This window comes from Panthera uncia, chromosome B1 (assembly GCF_023721935.1).
Source record: "Panthera uncia isolate 11264 chromosome B1, Puncia_PCG_1.0, whole genome shotgun sequence".
In the NCBI taxonomy this organism is placed as follows: Eukaryota; Metazoa; Chordata; class Mammalia; order Carnivora; family Felidae; genus Panthera; species Panthera uncia.
The window spans coordinates 125,925,759-125,953,503 of NC_064811.1; the positions used below are offsets into that span (position 1 = coordinate 125,925,759).

General features: G+C 37.9%; 1 protein-coding gene across 2 annotated transcripts in view; it reads right to left on the reverse strand.

Annotated features, from left to right (window-relative positions):
* Positions 1 to 467: 467 nt before the first annotated feature.
* SH3D19 (SH3 domain containing 19) overlaps positions 468 to 27,745 on the reverse strand; it is a 185,824-nt gene continuing 158,546 nt past the window's right edge. For both annotated transcript variants that reach the window (XM_049632269.1, XM_049632270.1), the window contains 12 exons: positions 27,108 to 27,169; positions 25,823 to 26,087; positions 23,338 to 23,406; positions 23,035 to 23,175; positions 17,411 to 17,492; positions 15,876 to 16,006; positions 13,971 to 14,029; positions 11,896 to 12,098; positions 11,109 to 11,161; positions 6,825 to 7,011; positions 6,292 to 6,389; positions 468 to 3,005 (listed from right to left, as the gene is read on the reverse strand). In XM_049632269.1, the coding sequence (XP_049488226.1) occupies positions 2,901 to 3,005; positions 6,292 to 6,389; positions 6,825 to 7,011; positions 11,109 to 11,161; positions 11,896 to 12,098; positions 13,971 to 14,029; positions 15,876 to 16,006; positions 17,411 to 17,492; positions 23,035 to 23,175; positions 23,338 to 23,406; positions 25,823 to 26,087; positions 27,108 to 27,169 (1,455 nt within the window). In that variant the 3' untranslated portion in view covers positions 468 to 2,900. The remainder of the gene's footprint in view (positions 3,006 to 6,291; positions 6,390 to 6,824; positions 7,012 to 11,108; positions 11,162 to 11,895; positions 12,099 to 13,970; positions 14,030 to 15,875; positions 16,007 to 17,410; positions 17,493 to 23,034; positions 23,176 to 23,337; positions 23,407 to 25,822; positions 26,088 to 27,107; positions 27,170 to 27,745) is intronic.

The following is a 27,745-nucleotide window of genomic DNA, read 5'->3' on the forward strand; positions in this document are numbered from 1 at the left end:
ACGTGGGGCTGGAACTCATGAACTATGAGATCATGACATGAATCGAAACCAATAGTTGGATGCTTAAGCGAATGAGCTACCCAGGGGCCCCATATCTGAAACGTTTTGTTTATAGACAATAAAACAGATGAAATCTACTTGTTTAACGTATCATGTTAGCACAACGAAAAAAGTACTCAACTGGAAATCAGTAGAACTAGCTAGGTTTCGCTTTAAGCTCTGCCATACCTGTATGACCTTAGGCAAATCATTTAATCTCTGCAGGTTGAGAGCTCTGGTCTGCACTCTTCTGTGGTTTAACAGGATGAGCTTGCAATTAGGAGAGAGGCCCCTAGATGGTGTTGTTGTTCTGACTTAGGCTTTGTATTTTTTTTTTCCCCTCTATAACTACAGTGAAGTAAAAAGGCATAGGTTAGAAAATGATTTCCTATTAGTTCTGAAAAAAATCCAGTGTTAAATATTCAAAATGGCATTGAATTATGAATCATATGGTTCATGTACATTTGGCATTAATTGAAAGGAATAAACTATTAATGATTATAACAAATATTCCCTTATAATTAGCTCAAATATCCACTGCTATTTCACTAGGTATATTTATCTCAGCTTAAGAAACTGAGATACTAAAATAAAAACCAAACAATTATTGTTAAAAGAGTACTGATGTATAATAAATCCTATAGAAAAAAAATTTTTTTCCTATAGAAAAAATTGTAATATGTTCAATCAATACAGAGAACAAGGAAATACCTATGAAAACCCATACTGAGCAACATTCCGGCATTTTGTCAGTTGACTGGGTAATAAGTGGCAAGCAAAAAAAGTGTCATGAAGGAGCGAAATGATACAAACTGTGAATTTTGTTTCAATGAAGATTTTTGTCTACAAATTAAGGAGGAAAAATACTGGATCTTGGGGATCTGAGATAGTATTGCTATATGTGAAAGCTTTCCATCTAACCAACCAATCTACCAATCATCCAACCAACCAACCAACCAACTTTTATTGAGTCTACATACATGGTGCAAAGGGCTGGATATACAAAGGTACCATCTCCATTCTCAAAAAACTCAGTCGAGTATGAGAAAAGGACTTTGAAAAGTTCAGCTCAGTTTATTATAGTGTCAAGTAGATTTACAACTATTGCACTTATCATTCTGCTAACACAAGGCCAAAATTTAAGAGGAATATTTTTCTCCAATAAAGCTAGGCTTTCATGATCTTTGATATATGATGTTAAAATTACACAGGCAAAATAACATACCCCCATCCTATTCCAGACACATCCCCACTTCCTTATTGTTGTGCACCTTGCTGCAAATAAAAATTTAGTCAAGATAACGCTGTCATTCATTTCTCGTAAAATTACTCTTGAGATTAGACAAGAGTTTTCTTTATACTGTCCTCTTTAACCAAAACAGCTCCCATATTCCCAAATCAATTGTAATCATGTAAATGGAAGATGAATTTCCATCAAAGACAGTAAACATCTCTTCCCTTACAGAACCCCACATGGTGTTCACATAATGGTTTGACAACTGGCTGCCTAACTTTTTGGACAATGGGAAATCATAACAAAAGCAAACAAGTGGTCTAGTATATGAATTCTTCTCAAAAATAGAAGAAAGTCATGAACATCGTTGGGCAAGTGTTTTACATTTCCAATGAAATTCTATTCCATTGATCTGTTTGAAGATTGTCTTCGACCTATTTGGCTTAAGCCCATAAACTGTAATTGATTCAGTCACATAAAGAACCACTTTTATCTTAAGCCTGGAATGCATAACAAATGGATACCAGGAAAGTGGTTTTTCATTTGCTCTAATAATTTGTTCAGGGATGAGCTGGGGGAAAAAGCCCAAATAACTATCAGCCTTCGGTCTTCTTAAATTATTTTTCATTCTGATTATAATGGGAAGAAATGAGCTGTGGGGGTTTGGTGTTTTCTGTTTTAACCGTTGCTCTGTATTCTGAGATATATGCAATTCATAATGTACCACTATAACAAGACAGTTTTTATATATTACTGGGGTAACGCAAAGAAAATGAATTTTTCTTTGGGTACCAGTAATTGTCAAAAGAATGATTGCAGATTCAGAAAATGTGCTTTATAATAACCCTGTTAACATAAAATATACATGGAAGAGAGAAGGTATGGCAGGTAGGTGGAATGATTGGTTAGTTGTATTAGCAAGGCATTTCAAGATGATTTTGGTTCTTTTGACTAAGATACATCAAATTGTAATCACCCTTAAATCCTTAGACAAAGGGGAAATACTTAGTAACACAAGGAGCATTCGATGAGCACGAGCTGATTCACCACGTGCTTATAAAGGCCCCAACTAGTTAATAAACTGCCTCACCTGAAGCACAGATTTGCCCTGGTAATAAGGGATAATGCGCTTAAGTGGTTAGAATTAATTTGAATATCAACAATGAAATTTAGATTACCAACTATGTCCTGATAGTTACAGCACGGAGAATATCAAATGTCCTCTTTTTAAACTAAAGTAAAAAATGGAAGAAGCATGGTTAATTTCCTTGTGCTGATGAAAAGATGTCTAAGTGCAACTTTTGCTTGTAAGCCTCCCCATGCTGCCATGTCACCTGATGCTCTCCCCAGGGGAAGTGTCTGTCTGCCTTGCTAATCCTGCTTGATGTCTTCCTTGATAGAACATCAAGGCTTGCTTATGGGTTTCCATGTACAGGTTTCTACTGTGAATGAAAGCTGACTACAAAATCATATTCTGCTTTCAGAAAATTCTAGTGTACCATGTACAGCATAGGTATTTCATTCAGTTTAAAAAAATAGTGCAAAAACATATCTGATAGTCAAAGTGATAGTTCAAGTGAGTTCTTGTGCTGAAAAACACAGTCAAGCTTCACCTTTAGCTGACTTGTCAAAACTGAACATAGTTTTTGGGAAATATTCCAGATTTTCCCATTAGTTCTCCACTCATCCAGTCATCATCTACAGATTCCAGCTCTGTTATGATGTCTCCAGCCTGTAAGAAGACAAAAATTGGAAATAATGATTAGTTTCTGTCAAGAATAAGCATGGTAAGCAGTCTACCTGGACAGGCATGGTTAATCTTCTCTTTATGTAACTCACTGATCCTGATTTGCCCAGAGGATTAAATGATACACCACAAAGATGATCTATACCTTATGACACCATTTCCTTGTATGCCACTTCTCCTCAGAGCCTGTTCCTTTGCCTTTCTCACCCTTGCTGTAGTTTTATTTTCCTGTTTGCATTTTGTGCCCTCCCCCCAATTACTCCTAATCTAAAATACTTCTTTAATAATAGTATTAGCTGTCATATATATTATATATATAGTTTTTCACGTAAAAATTACTTATTGAGTACCCACCATATGTCAGACACTGTTCTGAGCATTATGGCTACAACAATGAATAAAGACTTCAGTTTAGAGTAGGGAGACAAATAAATAAGCTGGCAGAGGAGGACAGACAATGTGGGACTGCCTTCTCATTAGGGCAGTCAGGGAATGCCCCATTGAAGGTGACATTTAAACAAAGACTTGGAGGTAAGAGAATAAGTCCTGTGCTTATGATAGGTCGTGTCCTACCTTATGTACTTCATAGGAATTAACTCATTTAAACAACACTCCATCCTAGAGGTGGTTACTATTATTGTGCCATTTTAAGAGAGAGATCCTTATAGACTTCTGTATTTTAAAGAGAAGGAACTTGAAGCCCAAAGAGATTACATAGATTCCTTGGTGTCACATATCTAGTTAGTGGTAGAGACAGGATTCCAATCTAGTGTGATTTCGAGGGCCTGTATTGCTAACCATTGGGCAACATGGCCACCACATCTTACAGTGGACTTTTTACTTAGAAAGGCTTTTATTATAATTGCCTTTCCCAACATCCTGAGCATTTTGTACTCTACATTTATTCTTCCACATAATGGTATCCTCCTCTACCATTTGGTTTATTCCATGCTTCTGTGGCCTCACGATCAAATTTACATTCTTTCCTGTCTTTAAAGGGCTTCTCCCTGACTCAGAACACTGATTTACCCTCATCAGGTTAGTCAAAGACGCTGTATGTCTCATTCATGTGAATATTATAATTCCTCAACAGATGAGGACATAATTTTTACAATTATCTCCTGAAACTATTTTGTTCTTTATGGATTCTAACCATTTCTTAGAATCTGGGTTTAAGATTCTATAATGGTTCAAGATGACCCTGGCTACTTTTAAGAATATCTTTATCAGGCTAAATGGATTTTATTTGTAGCACTAGTACATTGCCCTCTGGAAAAATGGTTTGATTTAAGGCCTTTCTTTATGGAAAATGGAAAGGAAAAATGCTGACTATCAAATGTCATTAATTTACTATACTCTGCCAAAATCCGTAAAAATTCTGGCTGTTCAAAATTTATATTACAAATAAGTTCCTTCTGGTTCCTAAATTATGACATAATAGTTGAATGAAACTTTTTTTTTTTTGGCTCTGGTCCTTATGTACATACCATGTCAGTTTACTAATGGCTAGCACAATTTTTTTTCAAAAAAAAGTTCTACTAATATTCTGTGAATATTTAATAAAATATTAATGATTAACAATACTGACAGCTGTGCAGAATTCCTTAACTAAAAAACTCTAGAATTACCTTGCTTTCAGACAGTAATTTGTAAAATGAAGACAACCTATTTTCTAGAGGATACTATGAGGTCTGTTATTACACTGACATTAAGGCCAAAATAACATGTAAATACTTTGAATCCAGATTGTTCACTTGCAGTAAAGATCACAAGAATGAAGTATGAGCCACTGATGCCCATGACTGAAAGGGACAAGGGCAATGGTTTCCAAACATTTGGATTTTAAGGACCAAGAAATTAAGAGGGAAAAAAAAAAAAAAAGGAACTGATACAGGGTCACCAAATTATAATTCTGCATTAAGAAATATCATCATTTAACATTTAACAACATTTAACAACATTTTATAAAAGAAATGACATTATTTTAAAAAGAAATGACATTTTAAAATGAAAAAGAAGAAATTCTCAGAATGGAAAACTCCATAACAAAATAGGAGAGTCAGCAACTTTATACAGACTTTATCTCTGCATTGTCCCTTACTCCGTGACTCCCCAAGATCCCCGTTTTGTTTTAGACGGGTGTGGGGGTACACACAACATCAAGTCTCATCTTGCCCAGTCACTCCTCTCTATTGCAGCCCCGCCTCTGGCTGCTTATCTCTGATGATGGAGAATTTCCCAGCATCTGACACGGGCTGTTCTGACAGCAAATACTACGACACCCATCCTCCTTCCTCTTAGAACAGTTCCAGGGGCGCCTGGGTGGCTCAGTCGGTTGACCCTCCGACTTCGGATCTGACACGGGCTGTTCTGACAGCAACTACTACGACACCCATCCTCCTTCCTCTTAGAACAGTTCCAGGGGCGCCTGGGTGGCTCAGTAGGTTGACCCTGCGACTTCGGATCAGGTCATGATCTCACGGTCTGTGAGTTGGAGCCCTGCGACAGGCTCTGTGCTGACAGCTCAGAGCCTGGAGCCTGCTTCAGATTCTGTGTCTCCCTCTCTTTGACCCTCCCCCATTCATGCTCTGTCTCTCTCTATCTCAAAAATTAATAAACATTAAAAAAAAAAAAAAAAGAAAAGAACAGTTCCAAAGTACTGTCCTGAGTGCTGTCCTCTGACCATGGTCCAGCTGTAGGCTGGGGAAAGAGGATCATGGAAATACTCAGTTTTTACTCAAAAAACAAACAAAAAAGAAGAGGTACTTCTTCAGTAAAGTAAATTTTAGGCCTCTAAAAAAAAACCTTTGCAAAGGAACTTAACCTTTTGGGATCATTTCCTCAAATTCTAATCAGTGTCTTTGTGGACAATACTCCAGTGTCTTAGGGACACTACTGCAGCCGCCAATGGTGGTACCATCTGATCTCAAAGAGGACAGTAGCAGGCTGCCAAGGCCATGTAGAGAATCATCCTTTTCTAGGGATGAATGAAAACTCCAATATTGTTGAGGTCGGATGTTACAAGGCCTAGGAATAAGGAAGTCGTCGGGGATTGTAGGGCTATCAAGTCAGGAAGGTTTTAAGGGCCTAAACACCTTGCTGATAATTTAAATATGCCCTATTCACCTTCTCTAATTCCGTCCATTAGAATTAGGGTCTGAGATCTGTTCATTCTTAGCTAATGATCAATACTTCACCCAAATGTTCCACCCTTCAGTAGAAGACACTTCAAAATTTATTAATGCGGTTACAAAAAGACACACATTCTGACCTTAAAGGAAAGTTCATCTTCATTCTCCCCATGGAAATCATATAAGGCTTTGGCCTTCTTCCCCTTAAGTGCTAAAGCAGACATACTTTTTGCCTCAGCTGTGAAGATACCAAAAATTCAAATATGTATAGAAAGACATTAGACTAAAACACAAATCAAACATTTTAAGAACCACCCCCCCCCCCCCCCCCCCCATGCTTTTCATTCTCAGGACAGAATAATTTCAATTAATTTTGAATTTATTTAACTTGCAAAAAGGTGATGTTTTCCTAGCAGGAAAAAAAACTATACAAAATACATTTAGTAGACAAAATTAGCCACTATTAAGTGAAGGCATTTTTGTCTTCCCCTCCCCCCCATAACGCCAACAAAGTATATGAAGAGAGTTTCCATAAATTTATGAATCAACTCTTTCAAATGTAGGCAAACAAGTTAAACTGAGCATAGCCAGAGGGAAAAGAAATACATATCATTTCAAAGGTTTCAGGCTTTCTCCCCTTAGAGAGTAACTGTTATTTCTGTAGTTGTCACACCTTGGCAGGGTCGCACAAAGACTGCCGGGAAGATCCCCTCCCTGTCGTGCAGTCTGCCCTTGTACCAGTCAGAGTCCACATGCTCAAGGATCAGGATCCGGTCTCCCCTCCTGAAAGCTAAGTCTTCACTGGTCTCTGCTGTAAAACTGTGAAGCGCTTCACACCATTCTCCAGAAAGACTATTATCCTGTTACAAATCAGAAGTTTGGTAAGGAATGTGAGATTTTATTTGACATTGATTTCTACAAAGCTTAAAAAGCAATGGGGGAAAAAGCTAAGGGGTCATAAGATTTCAAAGCCTGAACGCTTCTTGAAATCACCTAACATTTTATGTTGCTACCAGCTTTCAGAAATAAAAGTTTCCAATAACTTTTTTTCTTAAAAATATAATTCTAAATGACAGATACGATGGGATTTCTAGCTTTTCTGCTTTTAAAGTACATATAGTACTTAAGCAAAAACTTTTCTCTAAGTATGATCTATGACAGTTACATTAAAAACATTAGGTAAAAGCATATAGTATTTATGACACTATGAGAAAACTCTGGTAAAGCTCATAATTTTCAGTGAAGCTCTTCTTTACCCAAATTATGAACAGGCTGTTAATCCCTGGTCTTTACCTGAATCAGAGGCTATCAGATTCCATAGCATGGGACTTCATTAATTCACATTTTTAATTTTATGAGGTGTAGTTAGTTCTAAGGCTGGCAGGGTAATGACCCAAACATGGTGGGTTAGTATGATGGAATGCTCCAACAAGAATGCTTTTACCCCAAACACACTGGAGGAAGGTTTTGCTCTGCAAAAAGGTGTCTCTGCCAAGTCAAGATGGGAAGCCCATGTTTGAGGAGCTTAAGCAGGGAAGAGAGGATAATGCTAAGGCAAAGGGTTGGAGCTAGACAGGCCTAGGTTTCAGACCCACCCCCAGCTTCACCTTAGTGTTGCGGCAAGGATCAAATGAGGTCATGCATGTAAGCACACTTGGCACAGTGCCTAACACATCTTAAGTTTGCAACAACTGATGGCTTATAATACAAAAACAAAAAAAGCAAACAAAAACCCCTCTTGTTCTTGCACTTGAGTAATCAATACTAACGAATGGTACTTTTGTTCCCAAGACATGTAGGCAGCAACGTGAATATTTCCTTCTGGAGAACTGTAGTCACCTTCTTCCCTGTTTGATTTAATCAGTGCGTGGTGATGAAAGAATTAAGAGACACACAGCCCAATTACCAGTGACATATTGACAATGACCCCATCAGGCTCATTCTTCTACAATATGCTGCAAATAAACAATGGAAGTCATCCACATTCCTAATTCAGTTTAGACACTTCTGAAGTCATGCTACATAAAGTTTTTAAGCCATTTTTTCTCTCATTATACAAATATTACAAATGTTCCCAAACACCTGGAAAGTTTGAAAATGTATGAAGAAGTGAAGAGGTGGGGGGGAAAACCCACCCACCTAGATAATCTTACCACCTAAAGGCAACTAGGCAATTGCATGTTAACAAATGTATTTCCTTCTAGTCTTATTACGCTATATATCCAATTTCCCTATAACATATTTTCCTCCCATGACATTTATTTTCTAAATCTAGTATTTGTGGCCTCAGAACATTCTCCTAATAATGGTCATAGTTAGTTTGCTTCCAGTTTTTTCCTATTATAAAAACACCACGATGACCATCTTTGTGACTAAAATCTTGTCCCATTTTTTATCCTTTTTTTGGGGTGAGAAAATAATAATGTAATAATCTGTACTTTCTCTTTTTTTAAATTTATTTATTTTGACAGAGACAGCGTGAGCAGGGGAGGGGCAGAGAGAGGTGAAGAAAGAATCCCAGTCAGGCTCAGCACCACTAGTGCAGAGTCCTACTAGGGGCTCAATCTCACCAACCATGAGATCATGACCCGAGCTGAAGTCAAGAGTTGAACGCTTAACTGACTGAGCCACCCAGGTGCCCCTGTACTTCCTCTATTTTAGCATTCATATAATTAGTTCTTTAGTGTTGAATTGTATTGAATCTTTGTTAAATGGATAGGTTAATGGTATCTTATTGCTGCTTTACAAGGTATTTCTTTGATTACTAATAAGGTGAATTTTTTTTCTTTTTTTTTTAATGTTTATTCATTTTTGAGAGAAAGAGTGAGAGAAAACATGAGTGGGAGAGGGGCAGAGAGAGGGGGGGAAAGAGGATCTGAAGCAGGCTCTCTGCTGACAGCAGCAAGCCTGATGTGGGCTTGAACTCACAAACTGTGATATTGTGACTTGAGCTGAAGTCAGACATTCAACCAACTGAGCCACACAGGCGCCCTAGTTAAAAACTTTTTTAACATCAGGGCACCTGGGTGGTTCAGCTCCTTAAGCATTCGACTTCAGCTCACGTCATGACCTTACAGTTCGTGAGTTTGAGCCCTGTGTCAGACAGTGCTGACAGCCCAGAGCCTGGAGCCTGCTTTGGATTTTGTGTCTCCCTCACCCTCTGCCCCTCCCCTGCTTGTGCTCTCTCTCTCTCAAAAATAAATAAACATTTAAAAAAATTTAAGGGATGCCTGGGTGGCTCAGTCAGTTGAGCGTCCAACTTCAGCTCAGGTCATGATTTCACGGTTCATGAGTTCGAGTCTCACCTCAGGCTCTGTGCTGACAGCTCAGAGCCCGGAGCCTGCTTTGGATTCTGTGTCTCCCTTTCTCTCTGCCCCTCCCCTGCTCATGCTCTGTCTCTCTCTTTCTCTCTCAAAAATAAACACTAAAAAAAAATATATTAAAAATAAATTTAAAACGGGGCACCTGGGTGGCTCAGTTGGTTAAGTGTCCGACTTTAGCTTGGGTCACAATCTCACAATTTGTGGGTTCGAGCCCCATGTCGGGCTCTGTGCTGACAGCTCAGAACCTGGAGTCTGCTTCAGATTCTGTGTCTCCCTCTCTCTCTGCCCCTCCCCTACTCTCACTCTGTCTCTCTCTCAAAAATAAACATTAAAACTAAAGGGCAACCAACGGAATGGGAAAAGATATTTGCAAATGACATATCGGACAATGGGCTAGTATCCAAAATCTATAGAGCTCACCAAACTCCACACCCAAAAAACAAATAATCCAGTGAAGAAATGGGCAGAAAACATGAATAGACACTTCTCTAAAGAAGACATCCGGATGGCCAACAGGCACATGAAAAGATGCTCAACGTCGCTCCTCATCAGGGAAATACAAATCAAAACCACACTCAGACATCACCTCATGCCAGTCAGAGTGGCCAAAATGAACAAATCAGGAGACTATAGATGCTGGAGAGGATGTGGAGAAACGAGAACCCTCTTGCACTGTTGGTGGGAATGCAAATTGGTGCAGCCACTCTGGAAAACCGTGTGGAGGTTCCTCAAAAAATTAAAAATAGACCTACCTTATGTCCTAGCAGTAGCACTGCTAGGAATTTACCCAAGGGATACAGGAGTACTGATGCATACGGGCACTTGTTCCCCAATGTTTATAGCAGCACTCTCAACAATAGCCAAATTAAGGAAAGAGCCTAAATGTCCATCAACTGATGAATGGATAAAGAAATTGTGGTTTATATACACAATGGAGTACTACGTGGCAATGAGAAAGAATGAAATATGGCCCTTTGTAGCAACGTGGATGGAGCTGGAGAGTGTGATGCTAAGTGAAATAAGCCATACAGAGAAAGACAGATACCATACGTTTTCACTCTTATGTGGATCCTGAGAAACTTAACAGAAACCCATGGGGGAGGGGAAGGGGAAAAAAAAAAAAAAGAGGTTAGAGTGGGAGACAGCCAAAGCATAAGAGACTCTTAAAAACTGAGAACAAACTGAGGGTTGATGGGGGGTGGGAGGGAGGGGAGGGTGGGTGATGGGTATTGAGGAGGACACCTGTTGGGATGAGCACTGGGTGTTGTATGGAAACCAACTGGACAATAAATTTCATATACTGAAAACAAAAATAAAGAAAGGAAGTAATAAAATAAATAAATAAACATTAAAAAAACAAAAAAATTTTAAAATTTAATATCAGTCACTTACAGTATCTCTTTTATGAATATTCCAATCATGTCTTTTTCCTTGTTTTCTATCAGCATTTGCATGTCTTTCTAACCCATTTGCATGAGCTCTAATATACAGAGTAAAAGGTATTACCAATTTATTTCAAACATTTGCAACATGAATTGAAATTTTCTCTTGATACTTATGATAATTATGATTTTAATATTCCTCCAAGAGTTGAAGCCTGACTTTCACTATGGTTACCCATTCAAGAAACCTACCTGAGAATTTGCACCAGAATCTTCTTTTTTGGCCTTGGGTGGTGTTTTTGTGCCTATGTTAAAAAAAAAGAAAAAAAGTTAAAACTTCACATGTAAAGACAATGTATTAGTACTGGAGAAAAACCATAGAGAGAGAATAAAAAGTCTGGGACTCCAGACCAGTCTCTTCATGTAATGACTAACTTTGACTGGTACCATCCTCCCTGGGTCTGTTTCATTTACTGTAAAGTAGGATACACATTAGTTATACTAGATAGTCCACTTCTGTTTAAAAGTCTATTCCTTACCATTTTTGATATGAAGCTATTGCTAACAACCTAAAACACCAAAACTAGATCTTTGTGAGAGATTACCACAACAATGACTATCCCAATAATTAGTACCATTTAAAAACCATTTTTCAAAAAAATAAAAAAAATAAAAACCATTTTTCTTTCTACTTTAACAAATATGGATTATTAAGCAGTTTAAGTATTATCCTTTTTAAAAAAATTTTATATGTTTATCTTTGAGAGAGAGAGAGAGAGAGAGAGGGAAAGAGAGAGAGAGTGCAAGCAGGGTAAGGGCAGAGACAGAGGGGGATAGAGGGTCCGAAGTGGGCTCTGTACTGACAGCAGAGGGCCCAATGTGGGGCTCGAACTCGCAAATCACGAGATCATGACCTGAGCTGAAGTCAGGCGCTTAACTGATTGAGCCACCCAGGTGCCCCTTAATTATGATCCTGTTATTTGGTTTAGTTGAATTAGGACGTAATAAAATAATAAAAAACCATATTCTCTATACTCACTTGAAATGTTTGCACCAGAGATGGGATGATCTTCCATGAGTTCTACAAAGTTAAGGGGGAAAATGCCAATTCTGTCTCGAAGTTCTCCTCTGGCCCATTCTTCATTCACATACTCTTTAAGAATAATAATTTCTCCCTCTGAGAAACTTAACTCATCCTTCTGATCTCCAATATATTCAAACCGAGCAATACATCTTGGGCCTCTGAACAAAGAAGATCATGTTTGTGAGTTAAACTAGAGAGTACTAACTTTCAAAATGCTTTAAAACCTTAATTTAGTCTTTCAATAAATACTTATCCTGTGTTTACTATGGAACAAGATATACTAGGCATAATTTAAAATTTTCCATAAAAAGAATAAGCTACATTTCTAAATGATAGTCCTCACTTTTTAGATATGAACTTACTCATTCAAGAAGGCTAAAGCAAAAAAAAAAAAAGAAAAAGGCTAACATCAAGGTCACAGAGTACATGAGAATTACAAAGGAGACCCCTGTGGCCAGTCTATAGTGGTATATCTCTTGATCACCTTTACTCCTTTACTCCATTACATGTCTTTGTATATGTAGGCCGGCTGAATCTGAACCCTCTCAATTCTAACTGCACTGAGTTCACGAGTTGCCAACCCTGAGAATCTCGGGGCAAGACAGGAAACTTCCGTGGCCAAATGCAATGGGCAGAAGCTGGGCAGAGTATCCTCAATATATGCTGAATCATCAGTGAGTTGTCTATAGAGAGAAATGGCCTTCCCAACTGGAAGGTTAGAAGAAAACAGAAACCGGGAAAATTATAACAATTTTATATCTAACACTGTTGTTTTACAGATGCTTTCCGTATCACCTTTAAAAAGGCTTCACTTCTGATTATGAGAACAATCCTTTAATGATCTGCAATTGTGACTGAAAATAAGATAAAAGTAGAGATAAAATTATATCCCTGAAGGCATGATTTAATACCAAACCTTCGATTTAAGGCTTTAGAAAGGGAAGTTTCAATAGCAACAGTCTAAAGAGATGCAATTGCCTGAAGAGAAAAGGTTGGTACTGGCACCAATCAAAGTCTGATTTAAGTCAGGTCAATGGATCAATAGCTGTGAAGGCCCATTTTAAATTCAACCTGCTGACACAGTAAACACTGCTTAAAAATAGGAGAAAAATTGAACTCGAAGTAGAATTCAACTACTGTGGCATCAGAAGTTTTCTTATTTGTGGTAACCTTTGCATTTATTTTCTGAAGTCCTCGGGGAGCATCTCCTTATGTCTGACCTATTCAAAGACAGGTTTACAGTCTTCAGCAGGTAGTGAATTCCACTAATTTGCTCATTTAACTGGAATATAAAGTTGCATTGTGGCAGTGTTTTAAATCACAAAGGAGTTACAGTGGTGCATAAAAGGGTATATAAATTTATGGAAAGGTTTTCAGACATTAAGGAAGACCTCTCCAACTTAACTCTTCCTTTACTTTCTTCTAGTTCCTGTTAAAAACAAAACAATACAAAATGTCTAGCAAGTTTTATAGGGTTCCTATTTCTAGAAGATTAAAATATTTTCTGTGGCAAAAATATCTGAACCTTCTAAAAATATGTTGGTAGATAAACACCAGAAGGCCAAAACAAAATGCGCTGGATAACGAAACTGTCTCTGTTCAAGCTCAGGCCAGGCTGTGGGAAGTTCTAGGATAGACAGTCTGTGGCTCTGTGTGTGTGTCTGTATGTCCTGTATGACAGAGTATTGTTTATGCCAGCTTCTTCCAACATGTCGCATTTTCATCAGAATTTTAATCCACTAAGGCTTTTTATTTTTATTCATTTATTTTAAAAACAGATTTCACTTTTAAGCAATCTTGATCCTCGGGGTTGTTAAGTTTGAGCCCCATGTTGGGTGTAAAGAGTCACATGCTCTACCAGCTGAGCCAGCCTGGCGCCCCTACTAAGACAAAGTTTTCCTCATAATTACAAAGACACACTGAGAATGTGAATAATCACACATCTGAAGTGTTTTCAGTTTGGTAATTCTTTAGGATATAAACGCTTGCCTCCTTTGCATTTGGTGCAAAAGGACACAAATAAAACTTACTTAACACAATGAGATGACACGGATTCTCTTTTCCCTTTTCCTCCTTCGGGAACATCAATCTGTAAAGACAAAGTCAAGGCAACAATTTGCACATCAGAATAGAATAAGTACATTAATATCATCCTACCCTGGACTGAGTTTTCTCTCTCCCACATTCTGTAAGTTGAAAACTTCAGATGAGGACGACTTATGATAGAAACTAGGCAGAAAGCATTCACGCACTACCACACGTATTCCAAGTGTTGGCAGAATTCTGCAATACTTTTCTGACCCCCAAAAAACATTTTAATCAAACCTGTGGATTTCTTCTATTTTCATAACTCTAGAACATTTTATTTTCCTTCAGTGTGAATAGGGAAGGAAGAAAGGAATTAGTACTCAGTGAGCATCTATTAAGTGGCAAGCACTTTAGAGAATACTTTATTTACAGGGCTCGGTAGAGCTGGGTTGTAATAAAATATTGACCATAATGCACTAAGTCTGAAAACTACTTAAGGTTTAGAGGTCTATATTAAATAAATCAGCACCCTTCCTGATAAATTCTAAAAGTTTTAAAACAATTTTTTAAACCTGTAGGTTTAGAAATAACACTTATACCAATAATGTGGCAGATTCAGTGTGATTGATTTCAGTGTGGTAATTGTGCTTTTTAAAGTACTGCTACATTGGGCAGAAGAAAAATGAGAAAGAGTGCTAAAACTAACATTATTCTTAATATTAATTTAGAGAATGTGGTTAGATTGTCCAAAGAATCAGGGCATATATACACTAGACAATTTTTAAGACCCACATTTTATAATTCAAGAGACTCAAGCTCATTTATATTTGAAAAAATACAGGTTTTCTGTTATATGTTTCCTAAGTTTGTGATGTAATGGAAAGTCATTGGCTTTTTCCCACTTAAATAAGCTGTTAAAGCTTAATGATATAAGCTAGCTTTATTGATATTTTCCAGTATCAATAAGTTATATCAGAGACTGAGTCATACTCTTCCTATTGATATAAATGTTCAAGTGGCATTCTGATTTTATCTCCATAATTCACAGCCACCTGGGCTTACCCTTAGGGCTCTATAATATGGGCTCACATACTGTAGGCTGTGAGGGTGTAAAAATTCTGATAATTAATATAATTTTTTCCAATCAGATTTGAAATTATTATATGAAACATCATTAATGGACCACTACCCCCAATAAAAGTACTTTAGTATTCCCAAATCTATTTTTTTAAATGGAAATAAATGGGAATGGAAAGGATGAAAGAAACCAAAAGTGAAATCTACCTCAAAGAAAACTTGGCACCATAATCTCAGGGGACATTCCTTCAGGACTATCCAGTAACATTTAATTATTGTTTACTAAATGTTTCAAAGAATTAATATGTATCCTTTAGTGCTTATCCACCCTCCAAGTTGGTTCACTAGTTGACCTGCATTTTTCACCTTAGATTTCAGAGAGCATTTAGGCATTAAGTTTTAATACTCCATATAATATAATAAAATTAATCATTGCCTAGCTGAACAAAAATTTTCTTTTAAAAATTTTCCAAATACCAAAGGGATCAATGGAAGACAGAGAATTAGAATATAAGAATCTAGGTTTTGGGGTGCCTGGGTGGCTTGGTCAGTTCAGTGTCCAACTCTTGATTTTGGCTCAAGTCATCATCTCATGGTTCGTGGGTTACAGCCCCGCAATAGGCTCTGTGCTGACTTTGTGAAGCCTGCTTGGAATCTCTCTCTCTCCCTCTGTCTTTGCCCCTAACCACCTCAAAAATAAATAAATAAACTTAAAAAAAAAAAAAAAAAAAAAGAATCTAGGCTATCTAGGCTTCTGGTTTTTTCCAAACTGCAAGTCACATAGAACCCACCAAATATATGACCAATTTAAACAAGCACTACCCACTTACAATTACTTTGACGTAGTTGGCAGGAAATATACCAGTCTGGTTTCTACATTTCCCTCTATACCAATCTGTGTCTATTTTTTCCAGAAGATAAACAATTTCTCCAGAAGTGAGGTGCAAATCATCAACTTGCTCTGTAACATAAAATTATAATTATGTATGATGAATTCTCTTGGTTGCAGATTTGATTAAAGCAGCGCACAAAGTAGCTTTCAGTTCTGTCCACTGAGGCAGTACATTCTATTGATTTTAAGAACAGATTATACTAATAAAATTGACTTAAAAAACATATTCTTTTTTGGGAGGATATTGTTATTATAAGCTTCCTTTTTAAAGGCCAAATTAGATGTATTTACCATGCACCGATTGATGGGAGATGGTTAAAAAAAACTATTTTGTTGGTCAATCGTTCCTACCAGGTTAATATAAACCCTTTGCTAAATACATCTTGAGCAATGAAATATTTTATAGACATGTAGAATATTATTATTTTCAATCATGCTTAAAAATCATTTCAATATAAAATATTAACTAAGGGACTAGTATAGTTCCTTAGCAAGTAAATCTACTCACACTGAAATAAAAATCAGTCTACCAAGTAGATTATAAGAAGTTTTAATAAATCATGACTTTATTTGTAGTGGCCCCTGGGTGGCTCAATTGGTTGAGCATCTGACTCAGCTCAGGTCATGATCCCAGGGTCGTGGGATTGAGCCCCACGTTGGGCTCTGCACTAAGTGTGGAGCCTACTGGGGATTCTCTCTCTTCCTCTCTCTCTCTGCCCCTCCCCCTCCTCAAAATAAATAAATAAACCTAAAAAAATAGGAGTTTATTTTAGTCTTGAATATAAAAGGTATTTAAAAATTGATTACAAAAAATGTGTATTTTCATCACATAAGTAATAGCTAAGTTCTGTGTGTAGGTTTTGCAACTCTTAGGAGAAAATTATTTCCCTCATTAAATTAGAACTAATTTCATTATGGGGCACCTGGGTGGCTCAGTAGGTTAAGCATCCAACTTTGGCTCAGGTCATGATCTCATTGTTCGGGAGTTTGAACCCTGCATCACATTGGGCTTCCTGCTATCAACAGGGAGCTTGGGATCCTCTGTCCCCTCTCTCTGCCCCTCCCCAGCTTGTGCGCTCACTCTCAAAAATAAACATTAAAAAACAAAAGAATTTCATTTTAATTGTTAACTGGTATGCATTTTTTGGGGTCCAATATGCATAGTTTTTAAAGAGTTAAAAGTTTGCAACTGGTAGACAATTCACTTTTTGCTCATTGCAAGGGAATCCCTCCAGCCCCAGCCCTTTCTGTCTCCCCTCATTCTCTCTCTCACAGAGAGTTTTAAAGGCAAGGGAATGCAGCTAAGCTCTCTGGAACAGTTGGGTATTAATGACCCTTCTGGAAGGCATGGTGGGTGGTAAAATGACCAATCTTTTCTGGCACAGAAAATGAAGATGTCCTCGAGAGGTTAACTCAGGGAAGATATCTGCTCAGGGATCCTGAGCTCTACCACTTTATTATTTATGTGCTTACCTGCTGGGAAATCATGAAGAACAACAGCATGAGGGGCACTATTGTCAACAGGCTTCTGAGCACGGCTTGGATGGCTTGGATCCTTAGGGGGAAAAACAGAGCTGTGAATGAAGTGTGCACGATGCATGCTGGATTTGCTATTCGCTCTGAGACCATTTTTTTTTTTCTCATTAGAATCCTCTTGACATAATTACATTCTGAGTACAAGATGCAAACCACATAGTTGAGCCAAACAAGGGAATCATTATCAAGTTGAAAAGGCATGTGTCCTTGCCAAGGGAGGACAAAAATAACTCTCAATTATGATATCCCCTAGCATTTTTCTTAAAACCACGAGAGTAAATTAAAAGGGAATTAACTTTTAAAAAAATTTTTTATTAACTGGTACCATTCTACCCTGAAGTAGTGTTTTTTGATCTGTGTACCTTGCCAGGGTTGCTTTTTCTTTAAACTGTTATCAGTACTACACCTCAAGAACAGAGCCTTCAAAGTTGAGTCTTCATTAAAATGGTAAAAGAAGAAAGCTCTGCAATTTATACTCTTGCCTTTCATAATTAAAAGAGCTAATGACTTCCACAAAAGTATAATTCACAAAAAGTAAAATCCATTTCATTTATTACAACTTAACTGAAGGCTTTCTCTAATTTGAAGACCAACACTACCTCCCATGCATGCCCTGGATTTTCTATTTAATCTAAATGGTTTATTCAACAGTAATTCTAACTAAATTAGCAAAGAGAATTCAATATTCTCTACCCATTTAGCCAACTTCCTAGATTGGCTAAGGGAGAGAGTAAAGTTGAAGAGTGACCTTTTCTCATTGATAAGCAACTGTTACTCTTAGTTTTTAAAACTTAATCTTTCTTTTTTAAATTTTATTTAAATTCTTGCTAGTTAACAGTGCAATATTGATTTCAGGAGAAGTCAGTGATTCATCAATTACAGGCAACATCCAGTGCTTATCACAACTGACCTCCTTGATACCCATCCCCCATCCAGCCCATCCCCCACCCACCTCCCTCCATCAACCCTCACTTTGTTCTCTATCATTAAGAGTCCTCACAGTTTGTTTCCCTTTCTTTTTTCCCCCCTCCCATATGTTCACCTGTTTTGTTTCTTAAATTCCACTAGTGAAATCCTATGATATTTGTCTTTCTCTGACTGACTTATATCACTTAGCATAATACACCCTAGCTCCATCCATGTTGTTGCAAATGGCAAGATTTCACTGTTTCCAATGGCTGAGTAATATTCCATTATATATATATGCCACATCTTCTTTATCCAGTCGTCAGTTCATGGACATCTGGGGTTTCTCCATAGCTTGGCTATTGTTGATAATGCTGTTATAAACATCGGGGTGCATGGGCCCCTTTAAATCTGTAATTTTGTATCCTTTGGGTAAATACCTAGTTGTACAATTGCTGGGTCCTAGGGTAGTTCTATTTTTAGTTTTTTGAGGAACCTCCATACTGTTCTCCAGAGTGACTGCACCAGTTTGCATTCCCACCAACAGCGGATTCCCCTTTCTTCATATCCTCACCAACACCTGTTGTTTCTTGTGTTGTTAATTTTAGCCATTCTGATAGGTGTGAGGTGGTACCTCATCGTGGTTTTGACTTGTATTTCCCTGATGATAAGCGATGTTGAGTATCTTTTCATGTGTCTGTTACCCATCTGGATGTCTTCTTTGGAAAAGTTTTTATTCATTATCTTCTGCCCATTTCTTAACTGGATTATGTGTTTGTTGGGTGTTGAGTTTGCTGAGCTCTTCATAGATTTTAGATACTAACCCTTTATCAGATATGTCCTTTGCACATATCTTCTCCCATTCTGTAGGCTGCCTTTTAGTTTTGGTGATTGTTTCTTTCACTTTGCAGAAGCTTTCTATCTTGATAAAGCCCCAATAGTTCACATCTGCTTTTGTTTCCCTTCTAGTAAGAAGTTGCTATAGCCAAGCTGCTATAGCTGCCTGTGTTCTCCTCTAGGATTTGGATGGTTTCCTCACATTTAGGTTCTGTATCCATTTTGAATTTATTTTTGTATATGGTGTAAGAAAGAGGTCCAGTTTCATTCTTCTGCATGTTGCAATCCAGTTTTCCCAACACCATTTGTTGAAGAGACTGTCTTTTTTACACTGGATATTCTTTACTGCTTTGTCAAAGGTTAGTTGACCATATGGTTGTGGGTCCATTTCTGGGTTTTCTATTCTATTCCATTGATCCATGTGTCTGTTTTTGTGCCAGTACCATACTGTCTTGAAGACTACAGCTTTATAATATAGCCTGACATCCTGAATCACTGTTATTCTTAGTTTTATTGAATATGAACAGATAGACTTACTCTCCTCTTCCTCTTCCTCCACATCTAATCTGACTAAAAGATATTATTTTCAACACTGGCAAACCTGTGAACTAAATGAAGGCCGATTTATTACCTCATCTTTTAACCAAATTGCACCTGCAGAGGCATGCTATATTTTCCCAAGTTAGGTAAAGAGAAATACGAACCTAGGTCAAGACAGTAATGGTTAATGGCAGCTCACTATACTAGCTTCTCAAAGTCACCCTGACAATTTTCTTAGAAGCTGCTCAGTATTTTTCTCTAAATAAATGAGCATGATGGGAAGTTCAGGATTGTGGAAAGGAACCATGAAATATTTGCAGTCTGCAGGGGCTCTAAAAAATTATTTACATAATTTATGTGTGTATATGTGGTTTTTCATTTTTTTTCTCCTGGTTTACATCTGTGGAAAAAAGAATGACTGTTCGATAAATGGTGTCAGGTTAGAGGGCTATCCATTTGGAAAAAATGAAGTCAGAGGCTTACCCCACACCAAAACAAACATGAATCTTCAAATGGCCCAACAAGCTGAATGTGACTAAGCCTGAGTGGGTAGAAGAGGTGGGACAGTAACTTGAGCCTCCGTCAGTTTCCCTTCTGTCTTCAATGCATGGATATCCCCACAAGGCTGCTCATCAACCTGGCCTGGCAGCTATAGGGCAAGAGGAACAGGCTACACAGCATTGGCCACAAGAGGTCAGTACAACTCGGACCACACCATTAGGGTGGGTGTCTGGTAGGTAAATTTAATATATTTCAAAGCTCTTTCTTTCTAAAATTTTTTTAAATGTAATTTATTGTCAAATTGGTTTCCATACAACACCAAGTGCTCATCCCAACAGATGCCTTCCTCAATGCCTATCACCCACTGTCCCCTCTCCCCACCCCCCATCAACCCTCAGTTTGTTCTCAATATTTAAGAGTCTCTAACAGTTTTCCTCCTTCCCTTTCTTTCTAAATTTTTTTAATGTTTATTTATTTTTGAGAGAGAGAGATGGACAGAGCACAAGCAGGGGAGGGGCACAAAGGGAGACACAGAATCTGAAGCAGGCTCTAGACTCTGAGCTGTGAGAACAGAGCTCGACGCGGGCCTCGAACCCACGAACTGAGAGATCATGACCAGAGCCGAAGATGGATGCTCAATGGACTGAGCCACCCAGGAGCCCCCTCAAAGCTCTTTCTAATATGACCATAATTGTGGATACAAATGAATAAAAACTGCCAATACTCATTGTTTATTCTCTATGTGCTACTCACCAGGGTAAACACCTTATATGCATTAATTAGCTCTTTTAAGTTTTTAAACATCTTTGAGATATAACTCCATAATAATACCATAAAATCCATCATTTAAAGTGTACATAGTTTTGGCAAATTCACAAAACTGTGCAACAATCACCACAATCTAAGTGTAGACCATTTTTATCACTCTGAAAAGACACGCCCTCCCCATTAGCAGTCATTCCCTCTGCACCCTCCCCATAGCCCTAGGCAATCACTAACCTACTTTCTGGATTTGCCTATTGTGGACTTTTATATAAATGGAATCATATAATAAATCAATTCTAAAAATATCTCTGTGGAGTTATCTTAACTATTTTCTACATTAAAAAAATGAAGTTTAGATGGGGCGCCTGGGTGGATCAGTTGGTTGAGCGTCCAGCTCTTGGATTTCAGATCAGGTCACCATCTCAGGGTCATGGGATCAAGCAAGTTCTGCTTCCAGCTCTGCACTGAGAGTACAGAACCTTAACATTCTTCCTCTCCCTCTGCCCCTCTCCCCAACTCACTCTCTAAAATTAAAAAAAAAAAAAAAAAAAAGTTTAGAGATAGGTTAAATAACTGACTAGGGTGATATACAGTGAACTGAAACCCAGCTCCCTGAGACATAAATCTGTGCTCACAACCAGGCACTAGGTAACAATCTTCCACTTCCCCTGTGACTTGACAGGCTCAACCTCAGCTGATAATGTTCAGTATTTTCTGTTTACTAAAGCAGGAGAAAGTATAACTCATCTTTAGAAATCTGTACCTTAAAACTAGGCTTACAAGTAGGTAATGTTTATTTTTCTAAAAAGTGTAATACTAGCCATGAACCCAGAGTTTTCTAAAGGAGGCTTCATTTTGGTATCAGCAGTAGTTGGCCAATGGAGGCCAGGTGTCTTCAAGTCTATGGTGTAAGAGGAAGGCAGGTAATGTTTAAAGTGTCAAACCTCTGGACTATTATAAGAGTAACTTCTAATTTTTTAGCTTCTGTTTTTCACTGAGGAAAGCTTTTTGGCCCTATAACTCCCACTGTCACCCATCAGTGTGTTCTGAGAGAGGAAGGATGGCTGTGGCAGATGGATAATGCTATATCAAAACAAAGAGAAAATGAGTAATAGGAGAACTTTCCCTGGGTGGACTAAAGTTAGAATTTCAGTATCCTACCTGTGACTAGTTTAACACATATCTTCTCTGCTCTCCAAGACACAAATTTTTAAGTTTCTTGGCAAACTTCAAAAGATAAACTGCCTTCTAAGAAGAAAGAATTGGACTAGATTATGGAAACTAGGATGAATGGCAAACCAAATACTTTCCTTGGGTTAAATGATTGGTGGGTATTATTTTTCAGGTTTGCCACATTAACTAACAGATAGTGAAAATTTAACTGGATAACTTAAGAAGCTCTTTTATGAATACATCTCTATAAATTATTCAATGCTATTTTTCTTGCTAAACAAACGACCTTCGCTAATCATTGCATTCTCCCAGGCTCCACAAATTTGTTAGGCCTAAACTGTGACTTTAGGTTGTTGGATTACATTTCATTTCATTATTTTGAGCTATGATCAGAGAAATGAGGTTTACTCTAAGCTTAAATCTTAAAGGCAAGTGCTTTTTAATGTCAGACTTAGCATTTATAGGGCCCCGTTAAAATAATCATCCATTCTGCTAGGAAACTAATCTCGGACAGTTTGGTAAACATGTTTACATTATTTTGGAAAAAAAAATAGCTCTCACAGTTGAATATTAATGGCTGAGTGCTCTGGTTGCTGTAAGTCAGTATGCTATGAGGAAGACAACACATGGTAGTCATTCTGTGTGTCAAAGTGATTAGCATGGCAGGGGCAAGTCTTTCAGAAGTCATTTATTCTTAAAATGAAATAAAATGCTACTGCAATTTTTACTCTGGTTAAAATAAACGTGCTAATAAAAACCTGAGGATGAGATATAATTAATAGTTCTATGAAATGTGCTGCCATGTGTGACATGACAGCTGTGCAATATTAATTCCTTACGTTTGGTCTGCTTCTAAGATGTTCATCAAGTGGGGTGATAATCTTTATCTGAGACAGGTGAACTCTGCCAATATCTTCTCCCTTTTGGCATTCCAAGTAATTATTTTCTGCCTGCTTCAGCATCACAAGTACGTCCCCACGCTGTAAGGCACAATATCACACTCTGAAGCAATTATTATTTAATAAAACATTATTACTTTTTTCACATTTTAATCTTTGGAGCCTAAAGCATTTAATAATGTGTGAAGGAGTAACAGAGGACACTGATTTTTTTACATTAGTAAAGAAAGAGCTCTACTTTACCTTACAAGAGAGTTCTCCAGGGTTTTGGGAGACAATGTCTTCATTGGCAATTCCATGAGGCACAGACAGCTTAAACACAAACCCACAAAACGATTATTCACAATCAAATAGCCTCCTCATAAACTGCTGATAATGTGGAGATGTCAAATGTGTGCCTAAAGTGCAACTTTTCTAGCAGTTAAACTCTTCACTTGGCTTCCTCAAGCTCTAGATCTAGTGGGATCCATGAGAAATGGATACTAATAGTATCGGAATGTGAAGAATGTGGCCAAAAATTCCCTTTAACAAGTACAACCAGGAAGTTCTATAATGTAGGACAAGGCCCACCAAGTCTCCTGATTTAAAGCATTTAAAGGATAAATGCTCAGCACCTGACCTCAGAGCCTAAGCCATGTCTTTACTGCAGGGTTCTCAATGGCTGTCATCTGAAGGCTGATAGGGGACTGGAGCCTCCTGTGTAGGGCTTGACTGCTTTCATTTGCCTTCAATTTCCTTTTCTCCTAGAGTCTCTCTGATACCAAGTATCTACTTAAACCCATTTCATTGCCTGACCCCAGTCACTTCGTACTCAGCTGTCTGATCTTAGAATGACTTTTACATCTGCACCCCACCCTTAGCCAGAGGACTGTTCCCTGCCTTGATAAATTTGGTCTGATAAGTGCAGGTCAGAGGGTATATCCAGGAAGTGTGATCACACAAGCTCACTTCCAACAAGAAAAAGGCAGATTTCAATCATAAGCAAAGATTCAGAGTGCAAGGATGTGTCCCTGTAAGGCTGGGTTGGGTGGTGGTGATTCCCAGCATCCCTGTTAAGAGTCCCAGGCTCCCAAAGGAACCAGAGTCTTGATTTTAGCAATTTAATCAAGGAATGTCCATGGAAAAAATGAGAGACTTAAGGAATTATTTCATACTGAGACATACTACTCTAATATACTATCATTTTGAATTTATTAATTTGAGCTATCCAAATGTTTTACTGACATTATACAGCTATGCTAAGAACCAGCAAAATACGGTTTTTCCTGAATGAGGCTCTTAACATAGAATGTCCAAAGCTAGTAGAGACTTTATAGCTACTAATACTACTCATAGTATGGCTTATTGGCTAAGAGCATGGGGCTCAGAGCCAGCTGATCTACGTTCAAATCTTGGCTCTACCATTAACTGATTTTGTGACCCTGGACAAATTCCTCAACTTCTCTGTGTCTTATTTTTTTTCATTTGTATAATAGAGGTTAATAACAGTATTTACTTTAAGGGCTGATGTGAGGAATAATACACATAAAGTGTTTCAACAACAATCTTTTTTTTTTTTTTTTTAACGTTTATTTATTTTTGAGAGACAGACACATCATGAGAGGGAGGAGGGCAGAGAGAGAGAGGGAGACACAGAATCCGAAGCAGGCTCCAGGCTCTGAGCTGTCAGCACAGAGCCTGATGCGGGGCTCAAACCCACGAACCATGAGATCATGACCTGAGCTGAAGTCGGATGCTTAACCAACTGAGCCACCCAGGCACCCCTAAAGTGTCTAAACAATATGGGGCGCATAGTAAGTACTCAACACATCAGTGACTGTTCTTATTTATTATTTTAAAGTAACCTATCCCAAAGAACACCCCTGGGTTTTATTCATCAGTTTAAATGAAAATGAAAATGAAAATGAGTATACTACCTTTTTCTTATCTGTCTATACCCTTCTCTTAGGATTAGAAAAATCCTAAATGGCTTAAATTTCCTTAATGAGGAAATGTAGAATAACATAATATTGCTAATTGTTGTCTTTGTTAAGAGCCACTGTCACACAATTATTTAAAAAAGTGCAAACAGTTCTGTTCTCCTTCTCATTTTTATTTGTTTTGCATTTTATCAGGCTAACCTGACCAAAGTAGAGAGAGCACATCAGCTCTATTTTCACTTAAGAGTGGGAAATGAACAAACGTTTTGAAGTCACATGATGAAAAAACACATTCAAGAGAACAAAATTAATATCTCAACTACCTCAATTATTGATTAAAAGCTTCTAACCAGTAACTGTTAAATGGGCCATGATAATTAGGTTTCTAAAGGGGAAAGTGAGGAAAAAACATCCATTTTAATGAGAAATTTCCTTCTATTTCATTTTAAATTTTAGTCTGTGGGCAAGGTAGCTGTAAGATATAAACTATATCAAGTTATAAACTATAATATCTGTCAGAGCTACTCCCATCAGTATAATCCACTGGGTCAGGTTTTTCAGTTTGTTTGGTCAAGCCAGACAGCAGGTTACACTCCCGGTCTGCCCTGCTTTCTTTTCCTATAGTTCTTCTAATAATGAAACCCTGCTTTAAAGACCTAGTTTTATTATGGCCTACTTCTCTAAAGCCCTCTTGGTGTCAAGGGGCAAGTCCCCATTTGTCTCATCATCTTTTTCTAAGGAATAACAGATCATTTATATACTTCAGAACAAATCTCTTGATTACAAACATTTTTAAGGGCTACACTCACCATATATTTCCTGTAGAGAGGGTGTCCTGGTTTGGGGCGAGGGGGCAGCACCGGATCTTGATTTTTAAAGACTTGACTCTTGGCTTTCGAAAGTCCAAATGCCAAGTTACTTTGTTTTTTCTGAAGATCCATGTCAGAAGAAGACCGATTAAAAGGCAGTTTTTTATTTGATGCTCTGGTTGCAGAAAGTTTCGGGGGAGGTGGTCTCTCCGGGGCCCCCTTGGGAGGAGGTTGTCGAGTCGGTATAACTTTTCCATTTATAGGTCTGAAAGTCAATGAGGGTGCTGGGAGTCAGTGTTTGATTGATTATTAGGGTCCTGTTTTATTCTTTCTTACACACACACACACACAGCTTTCTGCTGGGGTAATACAATTTCTGAAACATGCAGGCTATGCTATTTTTGAGCAAACGACTGCTGCATTAAACATTATATTATTAGAGGAAATGCCATGATGCTCCAGCTTCCTCTTATCTTGCACTAGAGATTCATTAGTTTAAGACAAACAAGCATTTAGTATCATGAGCTCTCCAAGGCGCTATTTACTCTTAAACACACCATGACTATTTCAGGAGACTAAGCACTTTCTAAAGTATGAGATGAAATGCTAATAATAAGGTATCAGGTATATTTGACTGGGTCCATACATAATTAGAAAAGGAACACCAAATTCCCTCAATATTTGCGTTAGAGGAATTATTACTAAAACCCTAATTTAGATTAATATAAAGAAAGCTAATTCTGAAAATGGGTAAGACAACCATTACTTTGAAAGTCTTCCCATAATCTCTATGACAAAAATAATTTCCAACATAGTAACATCTTCTGATAGCATCACAGCATTTTGTTCAAGTAGCTCTGGAACTCAGGAGGGCAGGTCCCCTCTGAGCTCACAGTGCCTGTCTCCCTTTGGAGAGGCTTTCAAAAACCAGGCTGGTTTCATAATGGGGAGTATGTGCGTACGTTCATGTATACGTTCAAGAAGCAGAGTTGCTTTAGGTTTAGAAAGGGTCTTGTTCATTTAGTTGAGGAAAAGTAATACAGATCAGTGTTTGTGCTTTGTGAGTTGCTGGGCTTTGTTAAAAGAAAGAAGGAGCAAAGATTCTTACAACCAGATGTCAGAAACAGAGTAGAGGCTAGTGGTCTGGGAGAATTCAGGAGTTTAATGCATCTTCAAAAGATCTTGGACCAACAACACTCAGTTTTGATGACAGAAAACAGAGTCCAGTCTGAGTCATTAGTTTTTCTCTAATTTACTTCTTAAAAGTTTTCTCACACTTACTTACCTTGGTGGCAACCTTGGGGGTCCTCGCACAGAACCTCCTGTTTGACCCATGTGGTCAGATTCCTGCAAGTATCAGACAATGCTTTTCAGTTAAGGTTAGTCTGAAATAAGAGCCTGTCAAGAGGAATTATGGACAACTTTTTGACTAGCTCTCTAAGTGGAAATGTAGCTGAGTTATAGAAAGTAGTTTGAGAGTTTTTAGTCTTAAGCAATATTAACTCATTACTTAACAATATTAACTATTACTTCCTGTATCAGTTGTCAAGTGTGAATACAAGTGAAAACAGACAGAAGACCAGGGTAGTCTGCTGTTGTGGACCATGGCCCAACCAACTGCACTGTGTGGTTATGCGCCCAGCAGACTCATCAGGTATTAAGGATGATATTTAAATCATGATAGGTTATACAGTAGCAATTTAAGCAAGCACTGAAGGGAATTTTTAAAAAATAGCCTTTATTTATCCTATGACAACACTTAAGATACGCACTGCTCATAAGTTTAAACGTATAATAAGTGAGGTGGTGATTAGTTTGTTTTGCTTACAACAAGCAGATCTCTCATCACTGGGTGGTTTATAGTTTGGGTGGTGGCTTCTGAACTAGGAGGTAGAACACAATAGAAACTTAAGGGATGGCCTG